Source organism: Gamsiella multidivaricata (assembly GCF_025024155.1).
Source record: "Gamsiella multidivaricata strain RSA 2152 chromosome Unknown BC939scaffold_112, whole genome shotgun sequence".
NCBI classification, from domain to species: domain Eukaryota; kingdom Fungi; phylum Mortierellomycota; class Mortierellomycetes; order Mortierellales; family Mortierellaceae; genus Gamsiella; species Gamsiella multidivaricata.
The window spans coordinates 60973-85484 of NW_026251820.1; the positions used below are offsets into that span (position 1 = coordinate 60973).

General features: G+C 49.6%; 10 protein-coding genes across 10 annotated transcripts; 7 read left to right on the plus strand and 3 right to left on the minus strand.

The window, feature by feature from the left end:
- Positions 1-1698: 1698 nt before the first annotated feature.
- On the plus strand, positions 1699-4241 carry BC939DRAFT_467777 (IMP-specific 5-nucleotidase). Its single transcript, XM_051557837.1, has 8 exons — positions 1699-1954; positions 2057-2080; positions 2191-2669; positions 2783-2839; positions 2945-3262; positions 3365-3667; positions 3776-3857; positions 3944-4241. Exons 1-8 carry the CDS (start codon positions 1937-1939, stop codon positions 4073-4075), a joined length of 1413 nt encoding a protein of 470 aa, XP_051406880.1. The 5' UTR covers positions 1699-1936; the 3' UTR covers positions 4076-4241.
- Positions 4242-4324: 83 nt separating this feature from the next.
- BC939DRAFT_467779 (uncharacterized protein) lies at positions 4325-5190 on the plus strand. The gene is made up of 2 exons (XM_051557838.1): positions 4325-4575; positions 4706-5190. Exon 2 carries the CDS (start codon positions 4769-4771, stop codon positions 5162-5164), a length of 396 nt encoding a protein of 131 aa, XP_051406881.1. The 5' UTR covers positions 4325-4575; positions 4706-4768; the 3' UTR covers positions 5165-5190.
- Positions 5191-5594: 404 nt separating this feature from the next.
- On the plus strand, positions 5595-6740 carry BC939DRAFT_481720 (uncharacterized protein; the record flags this gene model as incomplete). The annotated part of the gene is made up of 1 exon (XM_051559053.1): positions 5595-6740. One exon carries the CDS (start codon positions 5595-5597, stop codon positions 6738-6740), a length of 1146 nt encoding a protein of 381 aa, XP_051406882.1.
- A 128-nt stretch (positions 6741-6868) lies between these two features.
- BC939DRAFT_467780 (ATP synthase complex subunit H-domain-containing protein) lies at positions 6869-7825 on the minus strand. Its single transcript, XM_051557839.1, has 4 exons — positions 7649-7825; positions 7476-7531; positions 7293-7352; positions 6869-7202 (listed from the first exon to the last, which is right to left on the minus strand). Exons 1-4 carry the CDS (start codon positions 7692-7694, stop codon positions 7062-7064), a joined length of 303 nt encoding a protein of 100 aa, XP_051406883.1. The 5' UTR covers positions 7695-7825; the 3' UTR covers positions 6869-7061.
- Positions 7826-8520: 695 nt separating this feature from the next.
- BC939DRAFT_467784 (uncharacterized protein) lies at positions 8521-10041 on the plus strand. Its single transcript, XM_051557840.1, has one exon. It carries the CDS (start codon positions 8555-8557, stop codon positions 9740-9742), a length of 1188 nt encoding a protein of 395 aa, XP_051406884.1. The 5' UTR covers positions 8521-8554; the 3' UTR covers positions 9743-10041.
- Positions 10042-10119: 78 nt separating this feature from the next.
- On the plus strand, positions 10120-12188 carry BC939DRAFT_467786 (snare associated Golgi protein-domain-containing protein). Its single transcript, XM_051557841.1, has 3 exons — positions 10120-10849; positions 10992-11266; positions 11360-12188. The coding sequence occupies exons 1-3, from the start codon at positions 10401-10403 to the stop codon at positions 12007-12009; spliced, it is 1374 nt and encodes a 457-aa protein (XP_051406885.1). The 5' UTR covers positions 10120-10400; the 3' UTR covers positions 12010-12188.
- Positions 12189-12292: 104 nt separating this feature from the next.
- BC939DRAFT_30707 (uncharacterized protein) lies at positions 12293-13068 on the plus strand. Its single transcript, XM_051551429.1, has one exon. The coding sequence runs from the start codon at positions 12356-12358 to the stop codon at positions 12809-12811; it is 456 nt and encodes a 151-aa protein (XP_051406886.1). The 5' UTR covers positions 12293-12355; the 3' UTR covers positions 12812-13068.
- Positions 13069-13137: 69 nt separating this feature from the next.
- BC939DRAFT_507969 (uncharacterized protein) lies at positions 13138-15614 on the minus strand (the record flags this gene model as incomplete). Its single annotated transcript, XM_051560950.1, has 3 exons — positions 13138-14118; positions 14247-15395; positions 15486-15614. 3 exons carry the CDS (start codon positions 15612-15614, stop codon positions 13138-13140), a joined length of 2259 nt encoding a protein of 752 aa, XP_051406887.1.
- A 588-nt stretch (positions 15615-16202) lies between these two features.
- BC939DRAFT_467790 (uncharacterized protein) lies at positions 16203-21572 on the minus strand. Its single transcript, XM_051557842.1, has 5 exons — positions 21461-21572; positions 21002-21298; positions 20795-20907; positions 17495-20681; positions 16203-17411 (listed from the first exon to the last, which is right to left on the minus strand). Exons 2-5 carry the CDS (start codon positions 21263-21265, stop codon positions 16245-16247), a joined length of 4731 nt encoding a protein of 1576 aa, XP_051406888.1. The 5' UTR covers positions 21266-21298; positions 21461-21572; the 3' UTR covers positions 16203-16244.
- BC939DRAFT_30729 (uncharacterized protein) lies at positions 21383-22513 on the plus strand. Its single transcript, XM_051551433.1, has one exon. It carries the CDS (start codon positions 21641-21643, stop codon positions 22439-22441), a length of 801 nt encoding a protein of 266 aa, XP_051406889.1. The 5' UTR covers positions 21383-21640; the 3' UTR covers positions 22442-22513.
- Positions 22514-24512: the final 1999 nt, after the last annotated feature.

The window sequence follows — 24512 nt, forward strand, 5'->3', positions numbered from 1 at the left end:
GGAACAGGACAGGCCCATCTGGCACTGAACAAATCGGCACACTGTAAGAACATTCCCACCAATGTGCTCTCGCGGTCTGTGTTGAGCGCAGATAGGACGCTGACTGGCTGTACCTGGACCCAACCCAGCAATTATCATTTGTCATTGTAAACAGCACGGCTCCCTCCCTCCCTCCCCCATGCAATGATCTGTAGACTCTGCTCTGCATATGATATGCACGCAGAACACATCCATTAGTCTAAGTCTATGCCCACACTCTGCTGGCGGGAAATACACACCGGGCGCCAGAGAACAAATACACCCCTATTACCGTAGCCTGCTCGGTCGCCGCCTTGGTCAGCGCAGCAATCCACTCGGAGGAAATCAAAAAAAGGCAAAAGCCATCGCTATTTGTTCTCCAAGCCGAAATATAGACTTCCGTGAACCACCACTCGTACCGACAAGGACGAGCGGTAGGAGGGCGCATAAAAGGATGATTCGAAACAAGCGAGGAGCGAACAGTTGTCACGAGGCAAAATAATGTTTAACCGGGGCTCGCATGGATCCCTAGACGAACGTTCCCGCCCAACTCGTCTATTTCTCCTCATCTCCCCATGAGCTCTACACCAGGTTATTCCAGTTGGCTCCGGTCCCACTCTATACAGCTGAATCATGGAGATAGTCGATGCTGATCGACAACTGCTGTTAACGAAAGGGAGAAAAAAAAAAAAAAAAAAAAAAGGCTGTGAAAGCCGTACGCATTATTGAAGTTGCAAAACCAAAGCTGAAGCGCTGAGACGATGAATGAAAATGAGGATTGAGGCGACCCTTGCCAATAGGTCGAGTCGACTTGCCGATGGTAGACTATGTGGACCCACAGACAGCTTGGTGGCGTTCCTTGCATGAGTGATTGGCCAACCTTATTGGTTTCACAAGTCCAACTCTGGAATGCATTCAGCTTAGATCCTTCGATAACGCCCCTGATAATGATATTCATAATACGTGCTGGGCGCATTATTGAACGCATTGAGTCTCTCTTCGCGCTTCTTCTCCGAACATATTCTATTTTCCTTCCTGCCTAGCGAAGTTTGAATAAAATGAGATGTGAATACACTTTGGCAGAGGGATTCCTACTAGAAGACCCAGTGCATTCTTTTCTCCCTTCTCTCTGCCTGGTTCATGCTCCACGTTGGAATAGAGCGGCTCGATCGACGCACATTGGGAAGAACTCAGAGGATACCAGTCTAGAGTTCTCGTACATTCCTATTAATAAGATAATTCTGCCAGCACAGCGAGGCGCGAGTGGTCTTCACACTAAGAGTGCTGGGCGCATTCTCCAGGCTTTCCATTTACTCACATGAATATGTAGTCGTCTCAAGATGAAGCTTCAACCCTTATCTTCTGTGACCTATGAGTGTTTGTGAGCAAGCGAACGCGTTTGCATCGACTATAAGCAGATAATGACCCAGGGGCTACATAAGAGTCAGATACCCAGCACTGATGTACGAAGGAACGTTATCTTTCAACCAATCAAAGTCTCCGATGGGCTGTGATCCACTTTTTTTTCTTGTTCTCCTGGCCGCCGAACTCCGCATTTTTTGTGGGGCTGCATGCAAGTCCAGACAGCGGTATCGCTCCCACCTCCAAGGTGCTGGTACCAGGGCCAGACTACTGCTATACTATACACTTGTATATATCTTTCTTCCTAGCCTAGGTTGACGGACTGCTCCTCCAGCACTATTTAAAGGCAGCTGATTCTCGCCTCGGTCCTCCTTTTGTTCTTTTTGTTCTTGTTCTTGTTCTAGTTGTGTTCTCGTTTTTTGTGTTTTCTTGTTCCTCTGTAAATTACCCCTGTACACCTATCCACCCTCCTCCACCACTACCTCCAAACCTCAGCAACCACTCCCGATTTCTCCAGCCCACTCCAGTCAAGCCAAGTCAAGACCCAAGCCCAACCATGACTTCGTCCTACAGAGTAAGACACCTTTCACTGCTCCTGGGCTAAGCGACAACAACCCGCCTTCCGTTCATGGCAACTTATACAACTTTCTCACGCTCATCGCTCTCACTCTCCTAGATCAACTACCAATTGCGCGCTCATGTAAGTGTGTGCCCAAAATGCATTTCAATGAGCGCGAACAATGCAAGTAATCTCTCCATTTGGTGTTGGTGCTAGAGAACTCACAATTGCATTGCATGTCGTCATTATAGAAACGCGACCCTCTTATCGAGTTCATCAAGGGCCTTCTTCTCACACCCTTTGTCCTCCACGCCAAGCCCCGCAAGCCCGTCCTCAACTCGCCTCTCGTTCCAGGAGAACTCGGCAGTGGCCAGGAATCATCCGCCAGCAACTCTGGCAATGGCAATGGCAATGGCAATGGCAACAATAATGGAGGTAGCAATACCAATGATGACGACAAGAACGACTACCAGGAGGAGGAAAAACCCATGATCGACGCAAACCTGCAGCGTTATCTCGAGATCATGAAGTCGGTTGAGGACATGATTGAGGAGCACCGCCGAAAGGCACTCAAGGGCGTGCCTGAACACTCGCGTTTGCACCGGATCGTGCCTTCCGTTGCGAAGTTCTTCACACCCTTGCCCCTCGAGGCTGCGTTCTTGGACGCGAATGCAAAACACTCAATTGCTGCCAGACGTTTCGTCCCTCCCAGTTTCAACGATATTCGAAGGTAAGGACGAGGAATGGAAGGAGATGCCCATTTGCTATATGTCATTAGGTACCGGTCAATTGATTTCTAACTCTTTCTGACACTGCCCTTTATTACTCATTCATCGATTGCAGGATCCTAAACACAGCTCAAGTCATGGCTATTGCGCCCACCATCAACTTGATCACCTTGTAAGCGGAGAAAAAGCCCCTGCGCTCGGAATGGGGCCTGAATGACGTAATTGAAGCAAAACCACTTCAAGCTCTCACACTTGTCTCTATTTTCCTCTTGAATAGCGACGGAGATATGACTCTGTATGATGACGGCACCTCATTCACCGAGACGTCGTCATTGATTCCTCTCTTGATCACGCTGATGCGTGCTGGTCTCCGTGTTGCCATTGTCACTGCTGCTGGTTACCCTGGCGATGCTGGCAAGTACGAGGAACGTCTGAGTGGCCTTCTGAAATCATTCCATAACCACAGGCTGTCCGAGAAGCTGTTGGAGCGCTTCTATGTCCTCGGAGGCGAATGTAACTACCTCTTCCGCTGTGGGTGGAAGAAGAACGAGGTTACTGGGGAGTCTGTCGTTGGCTTGACCTATATCCATCCCGAGTAAGTCGATTGCTCCGATTTTTTGATTTTTTCCCGTTTCCTCTTGCATTAGAACATGGTCGATTTGCATCCTTGTTAAAAAAAAAAGATCATTTGCAATAGATCTTATCAACCCTCTGATATGCTTGCATGGAAGCATGATGAGATCCAGGAGCTTTTGGACGTTGCCGAAGAGAACTTGAGACGCTCCGTCACTGCTATGAACCTGAAGGCCGCTGTTATCCGTAAATCTCGCGCTGTCGGAATTGTGCCCATTAACAATGGCAGGATTGCACGCGAGCAGTTGGATGAGTGTGTGCTCTCGACCCAGCAGCGCCTGCTAGAGTACCAGCAAATGTCTGCACCAGCCAAGGTTGCGATTCCGTTCTGTGTCTTCAACGGCGGAAACGACGTCTTTGTCGATATGTAAGTTTCGAAGCATGCACTCTAGTTGCGTGTCGTGTACAAAGATAGCCTGGACAAACGGTTGACGAAGCAATGCATGTGTGCTTTCTTTTTTCTTCAACCGAATAGTGGTAACAAGTTGATTGGTGTTCAAGTGCTCCAGACTTATCTTGGCGCAGCCCCCGATGCCACCATCCACGTTGGCGATCAGGTACGCATGCGAATAAGCGAGCAGAAAAGTAGAATTTTTGGTGTATCAATTGCTAATCATGGATGTGGTCTTTGCTTCCATAATAGTTCTTGTCCACTGGAAACGACTTTGCAACGCGCTCGAGCTGCTGCACTCTCTGGATTGTCAACCCTGAGGAGACTGAGAATGTGTTGAAGGAGCTGACTCCTCTCTTGACCTTCCCTGCCGAGAACGAGTAATGACAATACCCAAGCAAACATGTCAGATGCAAGCCTTGTACTTTTAGAACATAGCAGGACATTCTTAGAGCAGCCTCGCGATTCCTCGCAGCAGCATAATTCAACCAAAATAAACAGATTTTCAATTAGAGCCTCTTTCAAATATGTGGTCAAGTGTGGAGTCCAGGGCAAGGTCCACCACAGGAATAAAACGGAAAAGCACCAACGACTTTGACTCACACTTCTTTTTCTTTGATACTGTCTTCCCGTCCCTGGTAGCCAACGTTGAAATAAACTCCTCTGGCGCTTCCACTTCTCTATCCCTTCCACCCACATACCGTTACGATCGATCAAAGATCATTTCTGTCAAGGCGAGAAATAGATCAACCAATCCAAATGTCTCAGAAACTCAGGCATCGAGCAGGAAACAAAAAAATGAGGACCAAGAGTTTTTTATCTATCCTCGTCATCCTGGCGTCCACCTCTTTCACCAATGCCCGTCTAACCCCACAAGAACGCCGGTTAGTCCTGGAATCGTCTGACCAATCAACGCCAGACTACTGCTCAGCCTGTCTGCATAAAGCAATGAACAACCATTTCCCTCAAGTATGCACTAAAGACGTGTTGAATACAATCGCTATGGCCGCACAGCCCAGTCAGATCGAGCCATCAGTCGTCCGCTGTGTCTGCATCGCCTTCAGGGATACACTCTGGATGCAGAAGGATTGCTGGGCCGAATGCGAATTTGCAAAGTATACAGAAGCCATGCAGATGATTCCCAAGGTCATGGATTATTCCGGTTGCGATCAATGGGTGGATCTGAAGACGATTGCAGAGTTGAACAAGCCTGGGTTCCCGAAGCCAGATCTGGGCCATAAGTCAGTGGTGCATGAGTATGTGGAGGAGGAGAAGTCATCAAGGAGCTTTGGAGGGGCGTTGAAGCAGAAACTGGAGGAGACGTACGTGTCAAAGGAGGAGAAGGATTTGGGAGAAAACTGCGAAGGCAATAAATATAGAAAGTCACATGAAGATGAGAATGAGAAGGAGGGCAAAGCGAAGCAGGGGGATGCTGTAGCCACCAGAAGTAGAGGCGTCAAAGACGACCTTTGAAGGAAGTTGATTGGCGGCGATAGGGGGTGTGCTGTGCTTCAAAAAAAAATATAAAAATAATCGTCAGTGCAGATTTAAAGTTGGTGGCAAACACCATCGCACAATGGCTCATCTGTATCGCGACGCGTCGTTTGATATATGTAAGACACCCTATTCTATTTTTATGATCCCGTCAACCAACCGCGGATGCCCAGATCATCTGGAACCCCGGCCGAGGTCTCCCCACTCTCACTCTCAGTGGTTTCCAGCCTTACGCGCGGCTAGGACAATGAGGCCTTTTGGTACGCCTGCACGCACGCCTGGAGGGGTTCCGGCGTCAATGAAAAAAAAAAAAAAAAAGCCTTCTCTCACTCTCAATCTCTTATCCACTTTCTACACTCTCGCAAGCCGTCTACCGCTCAGTCTATTCAACACGCATCGGTCCACCATAATGAGGCGCAACCCATCGCAAGGAAAGAAGCAGTTGATGGCCATTGCAACAGCATGCTCTCTGCTTCTCTCCTTTTTGGCCACTGCCGACGGATTACCCATCCCCAAGAGACAAGGGTCCATAGGCATGCATCATAGGCACTCAGGCTACCGCACGCCTATCAGTTCCAACAGCCAACTGTCCACGTTCTTGCCACAACAGCAAGCCAAGGATTCGCCTGCATCATCACTGTCGAATATCATTGAGGGCGGGGATACTCAAGACTTGGCTGTGATATCAAAGGCTCTATTGCTGCAGGAGACAGGACTTACAGAAATGAAGGAAGTGACCAACAGCAAAGTGGACAGCACGAAATACGCGAATGAATTGACTTCAAAGACGGAAAATGTTGCAGCAGAGTATTTGGAGGAAAGCACCTTGACAGACGAGACACATGGATCAGTGTCATCCTCGTCCATGGCGACAACAGTTAGTCCAGACCGCCGCACCCATGAGGCCGAAGATCGACCTTCACAAGAAGTACAATTGGCTCTTACATCGACTGTACCAGCAGAGATTGGATCCGCAGAGGCAGAATCCAGTCTCATTTCTTTAGAAACAGAGAAGGAGGAGGACAACAAAGCAAACGATGCACTGTCGATCATATATACCAAGAGGCGTTTGACCAACACCATCAACGGCCAAGAACGCATCCAAGGCGATGACATCCTAGACGACCTCCGCCGCGACTCCACTGTGCCCATCGACGACGAAGGCTACGTCGACCTACCCCACTCCACGCGAGTCCAAACCTTCCATCGGACCCTCCTGGCCAGCTTCACCATAATCCTGACTTTGTTCTTATTCCTCCTTCTGGTCATTTCTTACAGGATGTACGCCCGACACAGAGATACGACCCCATTGGCCTTCTTTCATTATCTTACCCGCGGCATCTTCACCTCCCTGTCCTTGGATGGATCTGCGATGTCGCGTTCTACGGGCGCGTTCTATGCAAAGGGTCCAAGGGAGGAATATTTTGACTACATGGACGAAAAGCTGGTGAACAAAAATGTTATTGAGGAGGCGTCCGCGACGAGTGTGCAAGCAAGACCGGCCATGACTGATCTGAGAAGGACCTCGGCCTCACAGCATCACGTACAACAATAGCAACAATAACAGTAACAATAGCTGCGATAGTAAGACTCAGAACGCGCATAACTCTTCTCAATGAGAACCATTTATAGTTGCAATAAAATCCATCTCCAAAGAAAAAAGAAAGAATTATTTATTTATTCTTTTTCTTTTTTTTTTTTCTGTAAGCAAAAGTAGAGGGGAGTGTAAGTTTAAGTCTTTACAGGGATTGAAGACCAGCTTTTTTTTTTTTATCGATCGAGTAGAAAATGTCTGGAGGGGCGAAGCAAGGTCAAGTAATGAGGATGCAGGGAGAGAGATCGGGAGAGAGGAGAGAGATAACCAATTTTTTTATCCTTAATGGTGGTGTTCCTCCTCCTCTTCGATCTCCTCCTCCTCTTCCTCCTCCTCAACGGCCTCCTCAGAGACAGCCTCAGCAATCTCGGTGTTGGCGGTCTCCCAGGCAGCAAGATCAGCAGCAGCATCAATTGAGGGGGTCTATCGTCATTTAATTAAAAATGAGTATTTGAGTGAGTAAAGACTCCTGGCATATCTTTAACCAGATGAACATCGTATCACATGGCTTACAGCGGGGGCAACAGGGGCCTTGAAGTCCTTGACCTGGGAAGAGGCATCTGCGCCCTTGGCCTATTAAACAGACAGTGGCAGTACGTAGATAGATGGTTAGATCTAACTACCTATAGTGCCCTTTTTTTCTTTTTCTTCCTTAAACCAACGGATCTTTCTGTTCTTTGAGCAAAGGTAACATACATCAGGGGCAGGCTTGTAGGCCTTGAGCTCCTTGATGTACAAGTCCTTGAGGAGATCTAGGATGTTCCGATAAAGCAAATGCAAAGTTGTCAACGACCCTGTTATATCAAGATAAATTTAAGGCACGAATTGGGCAACGCCAATTGAGTCCTCAAACGATGATGGAAACATACCCTGCATCAAAGGGGCCGAGGGAGCGGTGAAGCTGCGAACGGCCATGGCGGTGGCAGGACGGGCGGCAACAGCGCGCGAGACGGGAGCCTATCAAACAAGAACGCAATTGAACCGTGGATCAACCTTTGTTATTACAGGATTATCGATCAAGTCGCGTTTTTTTTTTTTTTTTTTTTCGAGTGTCAGATAAATTGCAAGAGATTTGTTCGAGCTGAAGGGAAGATGCTCGGTGTTGCAGGGTTGTCATGTTGGAGTGCTATGGCGAAACTTCTACATGGACACAGTCGCAAGTGTGAAGACTGCAGGGGCAGGGTGGAGTAGATCTCTGGGCGCCCAGCCCACTCCTTGTTGGCTGGTTTGTGGATCGACTGTTTGCGTTACTCGTGGGTCGTTTTACAGTGACGCTGCGCTATGTTCCTGGATAGAGCGTCCGATCCTGATCTTTCCGAGCCAAGTTGTTGGTTCGTCACCATGGATGTGTGGATGTGGAGTGATGCGGGAAGTGTTCATCACGTCAACAAACGAGGGAAAACAGTGCAGAGGAGCAGGATGGATGGCAATGCTTATTGGGTAAAGCAGGGGGGAGGAGAAGGAGGAGATGTTGTCCTTACAGCAAGACGGACAAGGCGGGATGCGATCATGGCGAATGTGATGTGATGGGGAAAGAGTGAGAGTGATGTTGAAAAGTGAGCGATGCAGTTTCCATCGATTCGGTTGGAGTGCAATCTTTCCCGATGATCTTGTTTGTTTTTGCAGCTAGGGAATGGAATGTAGCGTGCATGCACTTAGGGAAGAAGCGGACTGCGCGTGCACAGTGCCAACCTTGCCTTCGTATCTCCCCACAAGCGCAAGCGCTCCCAGCTCCTCATCACCCTCCACCTTTCCTTTGTTCCTTCTTCACAGCAATGACCTCCTCCTCCTCCTCCTCCTCTTCCAGCTCCTTTGGATCCCTCTTCAGATCCTCATTCTCCTCACCCGATGGCTTTGCAACCACAGGCACCTCTGGGCGCGACACTCGCACCATACCAAAGCTCAAGGTCACAAAACCAACCGCAACCAAAATGATATCGCCATCGTTCAGTCCAGATCAAGATACCAGCAAACGACCGTCGTTTCTCAGCTTTCTCTTCTCAGGCGAAAGCTCCTCATATTCGTCATCGTCCTCCTCCGACAGCTCTTCTTCAGCTTCTTATTCCAGCATGCTCCTGCCGCCAAGGGCGCTCTTCCCCTCTCTTTCAGGAACAACTCCTGCACCTGCAACAGCACCACTGACAAAGAGTCCCAAAGCAAAACGTGGCCTGTTCAGAAAGACAAAGAGACATTCAAAGAACACAATTGCAACGCCGGGTTATTCTTCAGAGGAGAGGAGTACGGGCTGGTCATTAAGACCCTGGGCTAGTTGGGGTGGGGGAGGAGGAGCAGAAGGAGGTCTAGGAGAAGGAGCTTCACCGTCTAAGAATGATAGTCGAAGTCATGGACGGATATGGGCGTCCAAAACAAGCAAATCAGACACAGATGTTGTAATGATTCAACATCAGCAACAATTGGTCGACAATACGAAAAAGAAGAAGAAGAAGAGTGGCATGTTTGCAGGAGAGAGCTGCAACAGTGAAGTAGGGGCAGGAGCAGGACAAATCATGCTGCATCCTTCATACAACCTCAGCAATCGATCTATTACGTCCATGTATTCATCCTCGCCTCCAAGCGACCATGAGGCATTGGCGACAACAGGATACCAGCAGCATAGCCACTCGTGTCTAGATCAAGTATGTCATCATTGCCAGCATCAGCAGGGTTCATCCCGGATGGGAGTGACACTGGCGGTGCACGATGTATTTGGGATTGGCAAGGTGACGGAGATGAGTCTAGCACTGTTCCTAGCGCACGATGCGTTCCTGAGTCGGAGGCCGTTCTGGATGCAGTGTGCGGTCATGGGGTGGGAGGCTCTAGTGGTGCTGCTAGCCCTTTGGGGAGTGCTTCGGGTGGTGGGACTGGTAGAGGCGGTTGTGTGGGGAGCGAACGATATTGTCAGGGGCACAGTATCTACGATCCAGGCACTTGGACGGGCCCTTCAGTTCCTCCTTCTAAGATAGATCGGGTGCACCACCATCGCCAATGTGTATCGATATGTAATAATATTTCCAATGTATATGAATAGTTGAGTGAGGCCCCGGTTGTTGCAAGTACGCAGCAGGGGCTCAATAAATCTTTAAGTGGCTCACGATGACCTCATGGGTCCTTGCATGGCATGTAGACTATCACCGCAGCTATTTTTCCTTGGCTGAAAGAGCGCAGCTGCAGGGAAGAATAGGGGCCGAAATGACGAGTGCATGTTGACCACGGGTCGCTGGTCATCATCCCCCATCCCCATATATCCTTGTGTCTCCATCCCCACCAATTAGCCCCTCCCCAGAACACGTTTTTACTCGCTGCTGCCACAGCAGTGGTTTACCTGTGCACGTTCTTTTCTGCATACCTTTTTCTACTTCGAATTCGTATCACTTCCCCACTTCTTCTTTCTACTGCTGTAACTGCTCCTCCTCCTCCTCCTCCTCCTTTTACTTACTACTACCAGCGCCTATCTGCACTTCCTCCTTTTGTGGCACAAAGACAATACCAGCCAGAGAAAACAGCCCTCTCCTTGGTACCTATCGAAAGAGATCATCCCTCTCTTCACACTTTCCCCACAAATACCACACTCCCTCTTTTGTTCTCTTGTAAATTATTGTTTTATACCCCATCCTCGCAGCCATGACCAGGCGAAGCCAAGACCACAGCGGCGCTGCACCCTCTGCGGATCAAGAACACACCTCCGTTGTCAGGACGTATTACGAAGACGACCATGATGATAATGATGGTCTCACAAGGGAATCTCAAGGCTCAGAAAACACACCCCTGATCAACACCACCAACGGAACCAGGGCAGGACTAATCCAACACCGAGCCCGAAACATCAGTGACCACAGTCTACACACGCTTCAGCAAAAATCGATTCACAGAGGAGCGCAGCAACAAAGGCGGCACAGTGAAGAGCCATTGAAGCTGACATGGACAGAATGGGCGATCGAAAACGGACTTCACCCGAGCACCTGGACGAAACATACGTATTTCCGGGCTTCTCTTCTCTTGATCTTCTTGACTCTGGTCATCTTGGCATTCACAGTCTTCAGGGTACAGGATCATATCAAGGATATCTTAAAGTAAGTAATGGAAAAAAGGAAAAGGCTGCTTCCGCTTCCGCAGCAGCAGTAGTAGTAGCAAAAAGCGGCAATTTTTAAATAGAAGCGATTACAACCGCCATCTAACAAATGAGCCATGCATCCTACTTTATACTGTTTTTAGATACATCGACGACCATAAGAACATAGGGGCTATATTGTTCGTGACCTTTTATACGGTCGCATGCTGGCTCTTCCTGCCTGGATCGCTATTCACCATCGGCGCCGGGTTCTTGTTCAAGCCTATGCCGTTTGCGCTGGCGATCGTGCTTCTAGGCGATGTTTTTGGCGCAATAGGGTCCTTTCTCTTTGGCCGGTACATCTTTTATGACTGGGTCAAGGGCATGATGTCCAAGCACCCCAAGTTCCATGCACTGGACCAAGTCATTCAGGATGATGGTACGTATCCTTCTATTATTTCTAACTACTAACAATTCAGGAATATCTTACTATGACTGTAATTAACTTTTTTTTTTCTTGTTTCTTGTGTAGGCTGGAAAATTGTCGTGATGCTGCGACTGACGCCTATCCCGTTCAACTTGATCACGTACTTTTTCTCTATCACCTCCATATCCCTCTACACTCTCGTCTGGGCAACTATTGTCGGCATCTTCCCAGGTTCCTGCCTCGGTATCTGGATCGGATCCCTCCTCAAGGGGCTCTCAGGCATCGACAATCCGGAACTAGAGACCAAGAATGTTGTCATCCTGGCCATGAACGGCGTCTTTATCGTCTGCTCCATCCTGACGCTGTCCATCTTTGGGAAGCGGTCCTTGCGGAAGGCCATGCGCAAACTCGACAAGCATCACAGCCATCTGCATGAAGACGAGCATAGAGGTCTTTTGTCGGCACAAGAGATTGATAGTGAACAAGGACTGGTGGATCGGGACATTGATGACAACGGCGATGATGATTATCTGGAGGACGCCCTTCATGCCGAGGAAACTGAGGAGGAGGAAGAGGGAGTTTCAAGTACTACGGGATCGGAAGCAACTGTAATAGCACCGGAAACAGCGCCATTGGGGCCAAGTGGCTTCACGCGCGGCGAGAAATGGATGTTTGTAGGGATCGCGGCTGCAGCGCTGATCAATATCAGTGTGTGTCTTCCACTCTACTACCACTACGCCAACCAGGATGACTAGACGCAGGATATACGAGAAATATCAAATAAATGGCCAGCGTTAAGACGCAGACTGCATAGATCTAAGATTCAAGTATCTGCTCCAGCTGAAGGCCATGCGGACGATGCTCCCCATGAGAACTGCAACTGGAGCTATCAATAGACGAACAAAAACAATGGGCTGGACATGCAAATAACAGTTGCCACGATAACCACAATATCCACATGAAATGAAGCGCGGTTATGGGCCTAATAAGCGCTAAACTACTTACAACTCAAGCCGTGCTTTTTCTTGCTTTCCTTCTCCCTCTCACCCTCTCACTCTTTTTTCTTTCTTTCGCACTCTTACCCCAACTCTTGTTCTCGTAATGAACACCCACCGCTCGCCGCCAACATCAACGTCCATATCACCCACGCCACCATCCACATCCTCGGCTTCAGGCTCACCTCAAACACACAGAGACCCACACCCATCACAGTCCCTGCCTTCCTGGCGCCAAGTACAGCAACAGCAGCATCCACCACGGCACCAACAACCCTTTGTAGAACCATCACCACCACCGCAAGCATCTCCACCATCAGCACCACGACAATCGCAATACCCATATCAGTTCGATATTAAGCATTGCCGGCGATTCCTCAAAGTGGCCCAGATGCAACAGAAACAACGTCGACAAGAGCAGGCGCGTAGACAGCAAGATTTACGGCATGCTGAAGCGGCGGCTCCCTCCCTCCACCAAGAGTCCGAGGAGTTGCGTCGAGGGTTGCAAGAGCAGACACGAAGGATTGAGGAGAGCACGCGATGGCTTCAGGAGCGGTTATAGTGGAGCGGACGCTGAGAAAATGAGAGACAATTCAGGTACACGAGTGCATGCTTTGCAACTGTTCCAAATTGGTGGCGTCCAAAGTGAAGTAGAGATCCTTTCTTGGCTGGCACCCGCACAAGTCGACTGCTTATATGGATGTATCTTCCATAGCTGCCCGAAAACAGTAAAGAAGCGCTATTCCGCATGGGTATGGGTGGACAAAATGAGAATATAATTTCAGATCACCATATGCAATATACTACGCTCTCTTCTATTGTTTTATTTCATAGTCATTATCATTAAGTTCATTAACATCGCAGAGGGCAGAACTATCAAAGAGTCGTTCAGCACACATGCGAATCTACCGAGACCAAAGTCCCAGAATTAGCTGTTGAAAATACTTGGCTAGCCATGGTGTTCGGGATCTGTCGATTCAATTCCTCCAAGCTCTCACGAAGGACCGTACCAAGTTCCGAATCTTCTCTTGAATGCCCTCTGCGTCGAGCCGCCCGCTGCACACGTCGTGCTCGATTCAGCTCCGGGTCCAAATTCGCACCACCGTCGTTGCTGACCCGAGCTGCTGTTCTTGATGGGGATAGAGGTGTCTCGGCCTTCTTGGAGTCGATAACCTGATTTTGACTCTGGTGTTGACTCTGGTGTTGACTCTGGTGTTGACTTTGGTGCTGGCTCTGGCTCTGGCTCGTGTTCTCCCCCGTGAGGGCCTCGATCTTGGCCCTTTGTTCTTGAAGAAGGTAATCCATCTCTTTGAATTCACCTTTAACAGAGGATTGCAGCTGATGGAGTTGATTCTGGAGCGCATTCTTCGTTGGAGGGGGACTCATTTTCCTGCGTCCAGACCTTCGGCTTTGGACTGAGCACGTAAACTCGTCCGCCCAAGACCGTACCACATCCAGCTGGTCCCTCAACTCCGTCATCTCCTCTGCTTGCAAAATACTGCTCTGGCTGAGCTCCTTCTTTTCTTGATCCCTAGACGTAGCAGTTGCATTGAGCCTGAGGATAGTTCTCGAGAGCTCACGGTTCTCACTGTCCGAGCGTCGGAGTCCCGCGTTCAAGGTCGCAGTCTCGTGTTGCAACAAGAGCCCCTGGATCGTCTTCAGCCGATACATTGAATCCTGGATCGTCTGGTGAAGGCAATCCATCTTCTGAGTCGCCGTCTGGAGTTGGTCGGTCGCCGCCTTGAGAGAGTCCATCTTGGAACTACTTGCATACATCCGGATGGATGAGAGAGATGCCTCGCGCACGCGGGTTTCGATCAATAGGGAGACCGTCATGGATTCGATAAACTGCTCCAGCTCGTCTTGCTCCTATTGGAAGGGAACCGTAGTAAACTAAATCGTTAGAAAAAATTGCTTCCAGCGCTTTTTGATGGGAAAGGAGGAGAGGGGGGGGGGGAAGGGGGGGACTACATTCCTTTTTCAAACGTAATGTGTACCTTCTTGAGACTATCCAACTGCTCAGAGTTCATGACCTTGTAGATACGACTCGCGATCACACTAGCGTTAATCGCCTTCTTGAGATCCTCGGGGTTCATGTTCCTGAGCACATCCTGGGGGAAGAGTCCGCTATGTACCTTCACCCTTGGTAACTTCGTAGAAGTAGGCTGTTGCGCACATTGTGGCCCAGTCTCTGTGGCCTCTCCCTCCATCGCATGTTGGGTTCCCGGGGCTGTGTAAGATTGTTCCTTGCTCTTCGCAGGAATGTGATTCCCTGCAAGATTTGATGACGGCTCCTCTGGTAAGGCAGGCTGGACGGGATGTTGAGGACTGCATGCAAATCGCGAGCTGCCCCTTGGAGGCGCTTGGGGCTGATAACCCGGATTCCATTTGATGTTTCTTTGGGACTTTTTCCATTGACGTTCTGCAATGCTGCTGTCGTCTAAGCCGATGGTCGGGACGGGTTCGCTTGACATCCCTGCAAGACAGTGAGGCTGTACCCTTGGGCGGCTGCGACTAGAGTTTGTTGCTTGACCGGGAAGGACCTGATTTCCTGGCGGAGAGGCAGGCCCTGCGGCTGCAGGTCCATGGTTGTTGTTGTTGTTGTTATTGTTATTGTTGTTGCCATACTCTTCGTTCATGTCCGGCAATGACATATTTTGTTGTATCGGTTCGGATCTGCATTCAGTTGGGTTGCGGAGCTCGGACAGGAAGTCCTGGGGGTTGGCTGTCCAGTCAACAGGTACCTTGCTATCGAGGTACTGTTGTGGATGAGGTGGACGTGGAGGAGCGACCGGCCGGACTGACATCTGCTGTGGATTTGGGTTACGTTGTGCTGTAGAATTTTGTTCATAAGCACCTGGAGATGCGGTCAGTTCGCTCTTCTGAGATGCGTCCAGATTGCTGTCGGATGGCTTTCGGTTCAGAGTCCGGAGGGCCGAATCCGACGCCTGACGAGCCTTCTTGAGAAAGTTGCTGTTGAATGGCTTTTTGGAAGTTGGCGACGATACATTGGCGTTGGCGACGACGTCTGATTTCTTCAAAGGCTTGTTATCCTCATATTCATTAAGGACGTGATTCACGAGGTATCGCTGACGGAACTGTTGGTCCATATGTTTGCGTGTATCTTGTGGACTCCTTGGTTGAACCTGGTGGTCAGATCAAGAAATAATTGCGCCGGTCAGTCAAGACAACTTCATCGAGTGAGACTACAGCTACAGAAAAGAGAGCGAACATACGGAGGCAGACTGCTCGGGGTTGTAGAGATTTCGTGTCTGGATCGGAGGTAGAGGAGGCAGAGACCTGCCCGTTGGAGAGTGCTGCTGAGAATGTGCAGATGAGTGTGTAGGCATTACAGATAGAGTCATGGTGGTATATACAGTCTATTGTTACAAAGTGTGGTGAGGCGTGGCTTTGTGGTGGAGCAGGAGATTTGATGCGGAGGAAGAAGACGGGGTTGCTGGATAGTATTTAAATGACCAAAACGTGGATGGCGCAAAGTCGCTGAAGGATGGTCGGATGGTCGCGCGGAGTAATGTGTAACGTGCAATGTGCATGAAAGGGAGTATTAATGGACGATACGGATGGAGAAAAAGAAGGAAGGAATGGAAGAAGTAAGGAAGGGAAGAGAGAAAAGGAGCGAGCAGGGGGGCGAGAGAAATAGACGTGAAATAAGAAGGAAATGGAGTGCCTGTTTTCCACATGGCACTCCCAGCTTCGCCTCCCCTGCCCCTGCCCCTGTCGTCCAGAATGTGTGAGGCGAGTCAGAAGATTAAAGTTTTAATCACAACACACGTTTCAGGTTTATTGTAGCACATCCAGGGGAATTTCGTCAGCATGCCTCCCCTAGGCTCATTAAATGTGCCGTCCCTTGCAGCTCAGTTGGATGCATACTTGTCGGAAAATAAAAAAACGCGTTTCATCGGTAATGACAATCACAGTAGGGAATAATCCATGTTTATTAAAAGTTCTCTTCTCTAACCATCCCCGCCCATGCTTCACTTTGACATACGAGACTTCTTTGCCGGACTCGACGGTGCCGCTTTCTTCGCACCGCCCGTCTCCTTATTCCTAAAGCTGGACGATCCGTATCTAGCAGCATTCGAGGCCGAGACCAGTGCAGTCAACGATGAGGCTACTCCCGAGATCTTGTCTGCTGCATCACCTCGTTTCCGCTGGGGCGGCTGTTGTTGCTCCTGTCCCTGTTGCATCTGTGATTGACGCTGTCTTTCCGCAAATGTATCCCAATGACTAGGCGCAAAGTCGTTCAACTCCCCATCATTATCATCGTCATCATCATCGCAGCTGCTGGAGTTCCTGTCTGAGCCATCGTTTGACCGCTTCCGATGCTTCGTCTGGCTTCCATCGTCTACATTCGCACCAGCATTTGTAGCGGCAGCAGCAGCAGCAGCAGCAGCAGCAGCAGTTCGGACCCTGTTACGTTCCGCCAGCTTGGTCTCCACGTTCTTAGACCGCAGTTGTTGTTTAGCAGCAGTAACAGCCTCTGGGATCTTGGTCTGAGGGGTTCTCGTCTTCTTGGCAGCCGTTACTCGACTTGTCTTCTGTCGCTTCTCTTCCAGCTCATCCACGAAGCCTTCCTCGTCGCCATCATCCGTCGTATTGACGACTGATACGTTGCCATTATCACCTGCATTGGTATCTCTCTCGTCATATCCGTTGCCGTCACCGGGTTGCTTAAACTCCTTAGTGGCAGCCTTGCGCTTTACTGGCGCCCGTTTAGTGGTCGTCTTCTTCCCGCCCTTCTTCGGCTCTGATACAACGTCGCTATCCGTGCTGGCTTTCGGAGAACCATGACCCGTCAGTCCATCCACGATTTTGCGCAATTTCGCACTCTTATGCAGGTTCCTACGCATCGGCGCCTGGAAACTGCTTGTACCCGCTGACGCGTCAAAAAAGCTATCCAATGAAGTTTGCGTCGTCTGCTGTTGACTTGACATCTGTCGGATAATCGGCAAGAGCACTCGGTCAACCTCGCCGCGATCCCAGCCCAGCGATCTGCGGAGGAAATCGCGAAGGCCATCCAAATCAGGAATGCCCCACTGAAACTTCGCAGGGTCATCATCGACTAAGGGGCGGATATAGGCATCCCTCACATGAGGGTCTGGGAACAGGGACGGCACATGGATCTTCTTGCATTGCTTGGCCTATGCAGCAGAATATGGTACAATTAGTAATCGGAGGAAGAAATTATAGCTATCACTCAAAAAAATAAACAAAAAAGACTTACCAGTTTCTCAAGTGCAATTTCATCGATCGAGTCCATCTCCGAAGTCGTCAGTCCCTTGCTTTGATCTTTATCTTTGGCGTCGTCGGTTCCACTCAGTTTACTCTGCTCGCCCCTCCACCATCGCGCGAAGTCCTCCAGTTTCGGGAACAGCCTGATAATCTCCATCGCAGTGATCAGACCGATACCCTTGATTCCTGTCGTATAATCGCTCCCCAGGAGATAGGCCAACGCTACTAGTCGATCACGTCCAACACCGAGGTCTCGCTCGATATCGCTCATCAAATAACACTCAACGTATTTCTCCTCCTTGAACATGTTCTTGAAGATCCTTGCGCCGCCAAATAGGAATACGTCGCTATCCTCCGTCAGGATACCATCAACAACGCCTCTTATCTGGAGATCAGCGCACTGCGCTTCGGCCTCCATTGGTGCGACAAGATAGGGGATGCCAAAGAGTCGTAGCAGCATTTTAGTCTCCACCACCATGCTCTCTGTCAGGTCATCTGCGTCGCGCTGATGCTTGCGACGCTGATCCTGTAGCTCTTTAATCTCATTCTCAAGCTGCTTCGACTCCTCAAACATCTTCCTCGCATCCTGCTGTTCACGTGCTTCAATCTCCTCCGCAGTGAGCGCTGGCCGTTCCGGAAGCGTTTTCGCTGAGAGCAATGGTTCCTTAGGATTTAGAATCGCGCCTGGGAGGTTGGCCATATCCGGGAACAGGTTGGTGAAATCCTGCTCCTCGTCCTCGAAGTCCGCCTCATGAGCCTCATCCTCGTCCTCCTCTTCTTCATCCTCGCTGTCACCCTTTCTACGAAGCACATCTCTCGTATCGACCTCCAAATCTTCCGTAAGTAGTTCTGTTTTCTCGGCAGAGGCTGCCACCTCACTTGCCAGGTCCATATCTACATTGTCGCCCAGGGTAGATCCCAGATCCCTATCGACATTGGGTATAGGACTAGCTTTGACATCTACAGTTGGACTTGAGATCAACGAGCCAAGGCCCGAGTCGTCGGTAGATTCATTAATGATTGTAGTCATATCAATCTCTTCGTCGGTCAATGCTACCTGTATTGAATCAAGAGGCAATATGGGTTTCGAGTTGATAACATGCCCTCTTTCCGATCCAGATAGTATCGACACGCGCTGCGTTTCAGAGGTCGCTGTTGGCGCTTGGCGCTTCAAAATCGACGAGTGAAAGTCGAGGATCGGGCGACGTGGTACGGCTGATTCCTCGAGGACTTGGGTCGATGAAGCAGTAAGCGTTGTCCCTGGCGTCTCAATGATGGCTGTTCCAGCTGGAGTGAGCAATTTTTGGCTTGGTGCTAATGCTGGCGAATTATCGAGCGATTTAGAGCCCTCCCTTTTGTACAATGCTCCATATAAACCGAGCTTTCCAACGTCCTGGTCATTGACTCCGTTGTCATCATCGTCGTCCAGAGAGATCAGCTGTGAGAGTCGGCTCTTTCGCTGCGCCCCTGACTTCCTGAGCGCCTGTAGAACATTCTCTTTGGACTCTTCCAGGTCTCTCAGGCTCTCTTCGACTTCCGAGCGCGCAGCGCGCTGTACTAGCCTTCGACAGAGCACAGATTCCAGAAACGACTTCCAGAAACCGAGGGCCTCCAGGCCAAGGGTGTCGTTCGCATTTGATTTCTCCAGCTTCCTCGTTGCAGAATGAACCTCGCCTTCCAATCGATTCTCGTCCCATTCATAGATAGCGTCCCGTATCATCCATCCATGGTTGTGATGCTTGATCTTGAAGGAGTCCGGTGTGTAACCAGTCCAATAATCGTAAAAGCCTTCAAGGTCAAGTCGGGATTCCTCTTCTGTTGAAAGTGCCCGTCCATTATCCTGAGTGTGATGTCGGCTATTGTAGATCTGGCGCGACAAGATTTCGCCCGTCTGTTCATCCTCGACCATATCGTCAAAATCCTCGTAATCCAGAGTATTATCCGAATGGAGCGTATCCAGAGAGTTAATTGAGTGGACCGTATCCATAGAGTCCAGCTCCTCCCCATCAGAGAGAACCTCACGCCATTGTTCCTCATTCCCGAGCCTTAGTCCGCCCTTAGCAAGGTGCTGTCGAGCTCCCTCCTGGACTTGAATAACATCCTGCTCGCCGATAGTCCGCAGTCCGCCATTTTCAATCTTCCTTGCCATATTTCCTTCTATAGGCCGCGCTGAACTCTGAAGGGCTCTCTTCTTGGCAGCTGTTTCCTCAATCTCGGCAAACTTGGCCATTACTTTTTCGATCGGCTCGTCCTCGTCCATGTACGCTTCTAGACGATTGACAAGGGAGCTGCTATCGTCGATTTTGGTATTCTGTATCGGGTTGGCGGCTGCTCTCGGGACTGGCTTGTTATCGATGTGCAATGCATGATCCATAACGGGCTGAGAAATCTTGACCTCCTCCAACTCGACATCGTCGTCATCGCCACTCACCCAGCCTTCTTCGTCTTCCTCCTTAAACTCTTCCTTGGCTGAGGCTTCATCTTCATCAGAGTCCAGTTGCACAGGCTTGTCCGCTGAGTGTCCGGCTGTTGGCTTTTTACCACCCAGCACCCATCCGCCCTCATCGTTCTTGACTAAGATGTACTGTCGATTCCGCTGCGAGGCGATCCTGCCAGGTCTGGATGTCTCTTCCATCTTGCTGACCGCCTGGTTGACTGTGAGCAACTTCTGGGTTACGTTGCTGCGCCGGATGACTCCTTGGACCTGCAGCTTTGAGAAATCCATAGGCGTGTTTGAAAGTCGCACCATTTCCTGCACGCGCTCATACGATGTGACTCTGGAGCGCAGTCGAATGTCATGCAAAATCTCATACTGCATTTCCGGGGGCAGAGCCTTAAAGACGTCCGAGTCGATGTTGGTGACGCCTTCCTCCTTCTTGAACTCATTCAGGAATTCGCTCACGTCATCATCTGCCTGGTATCCAAAGCGCTCATCGTTGCTGCGGATCTTGGAGAGTGTGTCAAAATCGATCTCCATGGGCGGAAGCACATACTTGTCCTTGATCCGTTTTGCCTGACTCCCTAAGCCGGCCTCCGCCTTTAATTTAGTGGCGCTCAAAGCCTGCTTTTCTGCAAAGACCGTGTCATCGCTTTGAATGGCATCCAGATAATTTGGACTCTCCTCCGAATCGTGGATGACACCGCTCAGTTTATCCTGCTTTTCCTCTGTCTTTTTCTTTCTATTGGGGGGGAGGAACAAGTTATTAGTATCAATTCCAGACAGTAGGGCTATCAGTCAAATTCCGAATTGAAGGGCCTTTGCTGCGGATGGTCACATCGGAGAGTAAATTACCTAGCCGCCTTGCGCTGCTCTATTGCACGTAAACGGAGTTGAGCCGCCAACAGCTTCTCAGCTGTACGCTTGACCATATTCGCATCCTGCTTTTTGCGCTTGCGTCTCTCTTGCTAAATAGGGTAAATGAACACTGTTAGTAAACAATGCGCTCTCTTGTCAAGTAGCATTACACACAACTTTATCGCAGAAAAAGAGTAACCCTACTATTGTCAGTCGCTTGAGAGCAGGCGTGCCTCCATCAAAGACAAAGATGGGCTTGATGTTGAAGAACAGGAGCTTGCAGATCCTTCGAAAGAAGCCGATGATGTGCGCATTTCCGACGACCTGGCCTTCCTTGTCACGCATCCCTCGGAGGAACTGGTGCAGCCAGATGCTAGCATCGATGGCGAGATACTTGTTGGAAAGCGAATCGAGCTTGATAGGACGTGCGACTGGGTGCAAGAGTTCCCATAGGCCCTTCACACCCATGGTGACGGTGGCAGGCGACTAATACGCGTCTTCCTGCGGTACAAAATCGATGGTGGGGTGATGTAGAGCGGTCAAAATACTAAAATTCAGAGGTATGCTGTCAAGGCCAAGTGACGGAGCATGAGCTTCCTCATACTTTCTTGGTAAAACGAAACTTTGCTCTCATCAAAGAGGAATGAAATTCGAGATTCTAACCTTAGAATCCAGAGTCCGAGGATGGAGTGCGAAAAAAGCGAATTGATGGAGGGAACCAGATGGAGAGAAGAAAGAGGAGGAGCCAGTAATGGTGATCGGGGTCAAAGAGAATGGATAGATATTGCACGTTGCACTGCTGCGTAGCTGTCAAAAAATGGTGGCGTCGGCGCATGGATAACTATGGATAACTTTAAAAAGATGGCGGCGCTTTTGGTCAAACGAAGACAAAAACAAGATCACCGACCGACCATGGACACGATCGCAGCATTGCAGCAGCTGGATCAAGAATGTACCTCATGGGCAAATCAACACGCTCACTCGTGCAACCTGCTCGCATCCCTCATCAACATCACCCGCCAACGAGAGCAGACGCTTGCGCAGTGGCAACAACATCAGCAGCACCAGACTCAGCTAACAGGACAACCGTATTCAAGGCATGACTCCGGAAACAAGAAGCCGCTACTGGCGTCGACTTCGCTTCAGCTGTTGGTCTACAAACAGACCACAGAGATCGAGTCTATCGTCTATCAGCTCTACGATATCATCCAACTCTTTAAGAAGGCCCTCCAGGGCATGACCACACTGGAACGCCAAATGGAGGCTGCGATCCATAGTATGGACACCTCAAAGCTATTGAATACTCTCAATAGCTCGCCTTCGATAACGTCGCGTACAGATTCAAAATCCTCAATACCAATGTCCGAGCTTTTATCCGATTCATCGCTCCTCGACACTGCCGAAATTTCACCCCTGGAAGCTCTCGATTGGATCTCAAGGATACGGGCCATGTATACTCAGGAACTAAACGTTAAGCAGGCCCAGATTCACCCGTCCATGACCTCTCTAGATCGATTCGAGACCTTAGTGGATCTACAAAGGAATTGGGGCCTGCAAAAGCGGATAGATTTTAGCCTGGAGCAGGAGATTGTGGAGAGGATCAAGGCGTATCGGCGCGTGCGCGAGTTTTCCTCTAGAGCGTAATACATATTGGATTCGGCGCATGAGAAATAAAGCATTTCTGTTGCTGACAAGCGAGCGAACAGGCAACAAGGGAAATGAGTTATCAATGATTCTCAACCACTTGTGCTATCAGTCTAGGCACTCCTGCTGTAGGTTTACTCTCTCTGCATTCTCTCAGTATCCAGTATCTGTGATCTAGGAGTTTTGATCCATCCCAAATCACCGGCGGAACACAACAACTGCATCCTAATAATGCTGCTTCACAAAGGAAATGAATGCTCCTTTATCCGACCTACCCCAGCATCACCAGGAAGCCAGGGCAAGGTGTCTCCTCCTGCAGAAGCTCTTTTGACCAGTTTAATTGTCCAGCTTAACTGTCCGGGCGGTGTCCTCAAGCCGTCCTCGAATCGTTCTTATGAGGTCTCGAGTTCACTACGGCTTGGTCCACAGCCTACAGCGATCTCGGGAGCCTGAAGGACGCGAGTGTTAAGGTCATCTACATACTGAAGCTGCATGTCGACTGCCGGAACAGCCATAGGTCAACCTCTGACCTAACGAACCTTGTCAAGCACTGTAGTCCGCTGATGCAGGCCATGATTCAGCATCGACGCCTCGTCTTGATCGACTGTGTAGGAGCAGAGGATTTCTTTGCAAGGCCGTCCGTTAGCTGCTTCGAGTTGCCTGCTTCAACGACGATAAAACGAACCATATCGTCGCTCATCAATATAACTGTGGCATGAGCTGCAAAAGCAGGATCGAATGCAGCCTTGTTTTCACCATCATTTTTATCCGCCGCAGCCGCAGGCTTAAGGACGGTGCAGTGGAAGCTGTAAAAGGTTCATGTTGACAGCTACTTCAATCTCTAGGCCCACGTTCCCAGACTCAAGGACCTGTTGGAGCAGTCGCCAAGGCTCGTCGCGCTCACTCTTTCATGCAGGGAGCTAGACTTCTACAATACAGTCTACACCGTCCAAGACCTTGCCGTTTCTTATCTCAACTTTCAATACTTTGATCTGACTTCACCCTCGTTCTTTGCTGCATTCGGCTATATGGATATGGGGTCAGTATTCCCAATAGCTCCAGCAGGAGGTCATAGACTCAAACTGGACAGTACTCTGGCAGCCATCGAAAGATTCGGAAACATTTTAATCGACGAAGGCTTTGAGGATGAGCATACACAAGCATTGGAGCGAGTGAGAAGGGATATGTGCAATGGGCTTATTGGAGATGAGGATCGAGTTTATATTGGTCAACGTCAGCAGTACCACGGATGCTGAACAAACAAAGACTTATAGCCATCTTGACACGATCGGCAACGCCAGAGCGACAGCTATTCAAGACTTCTTTGAACTCTCTATCCGCCAATTCAGCCAAAAGGCTTCCTACAAATGTCCAGTCAACAGCGAGCGTATTAGAGCGCATATGCAACACCATCAACAAGGAACTCCACAGCCAACGGGACTCATATTTCTTATCTCCTACAATCGCTTGGGTTGGTTTTCTTTCTTAGGCAATGTCCGTGACAGAACAGCGCCACCCGGGCCAATTATTACAGCCTAAACAAATTGCTGCCACTTCTCAATCAAAATATCCGTCCTCCCGAGAGCGATGACAAGAACAAAGCAAGGAAGACCATCTCTTGACACCAATTCGCCTTCAGTCAAACGACATACTAGTGCTGCTACTTCGTCACAACAAAAATACCCTGTCCGAACGTTCGAGATTTGTCGCACCAGCAACGACCTGCTCTTTGTTACGATCGCATGCTTGATACATGCCTTGTCGTTAGCCCCATAGATCGAAATCGCGGGTTGGCGACCTTTGATAGCAAGAGTCCTGCGTACTTGGAGGCGATTCTCGGTGCTATCAGTCTGAGGGCCTTGAAGGATCTGATTTTAGAGATGAATGAGGACAAACAACAGATCGCATGATTATTGAACCGTGTACCTGTAGAAGCAACTTAAGGCTGATTAAAACGAACTTGAAGAGTGTAGATATCCACTGCAGATTGATTAGGTAGCACATCAAATATTGAGCAACGTGTCTCGATCCGAGAGGTTGTAATAAAAGGTCCCTTTAATGCGTTTATCTC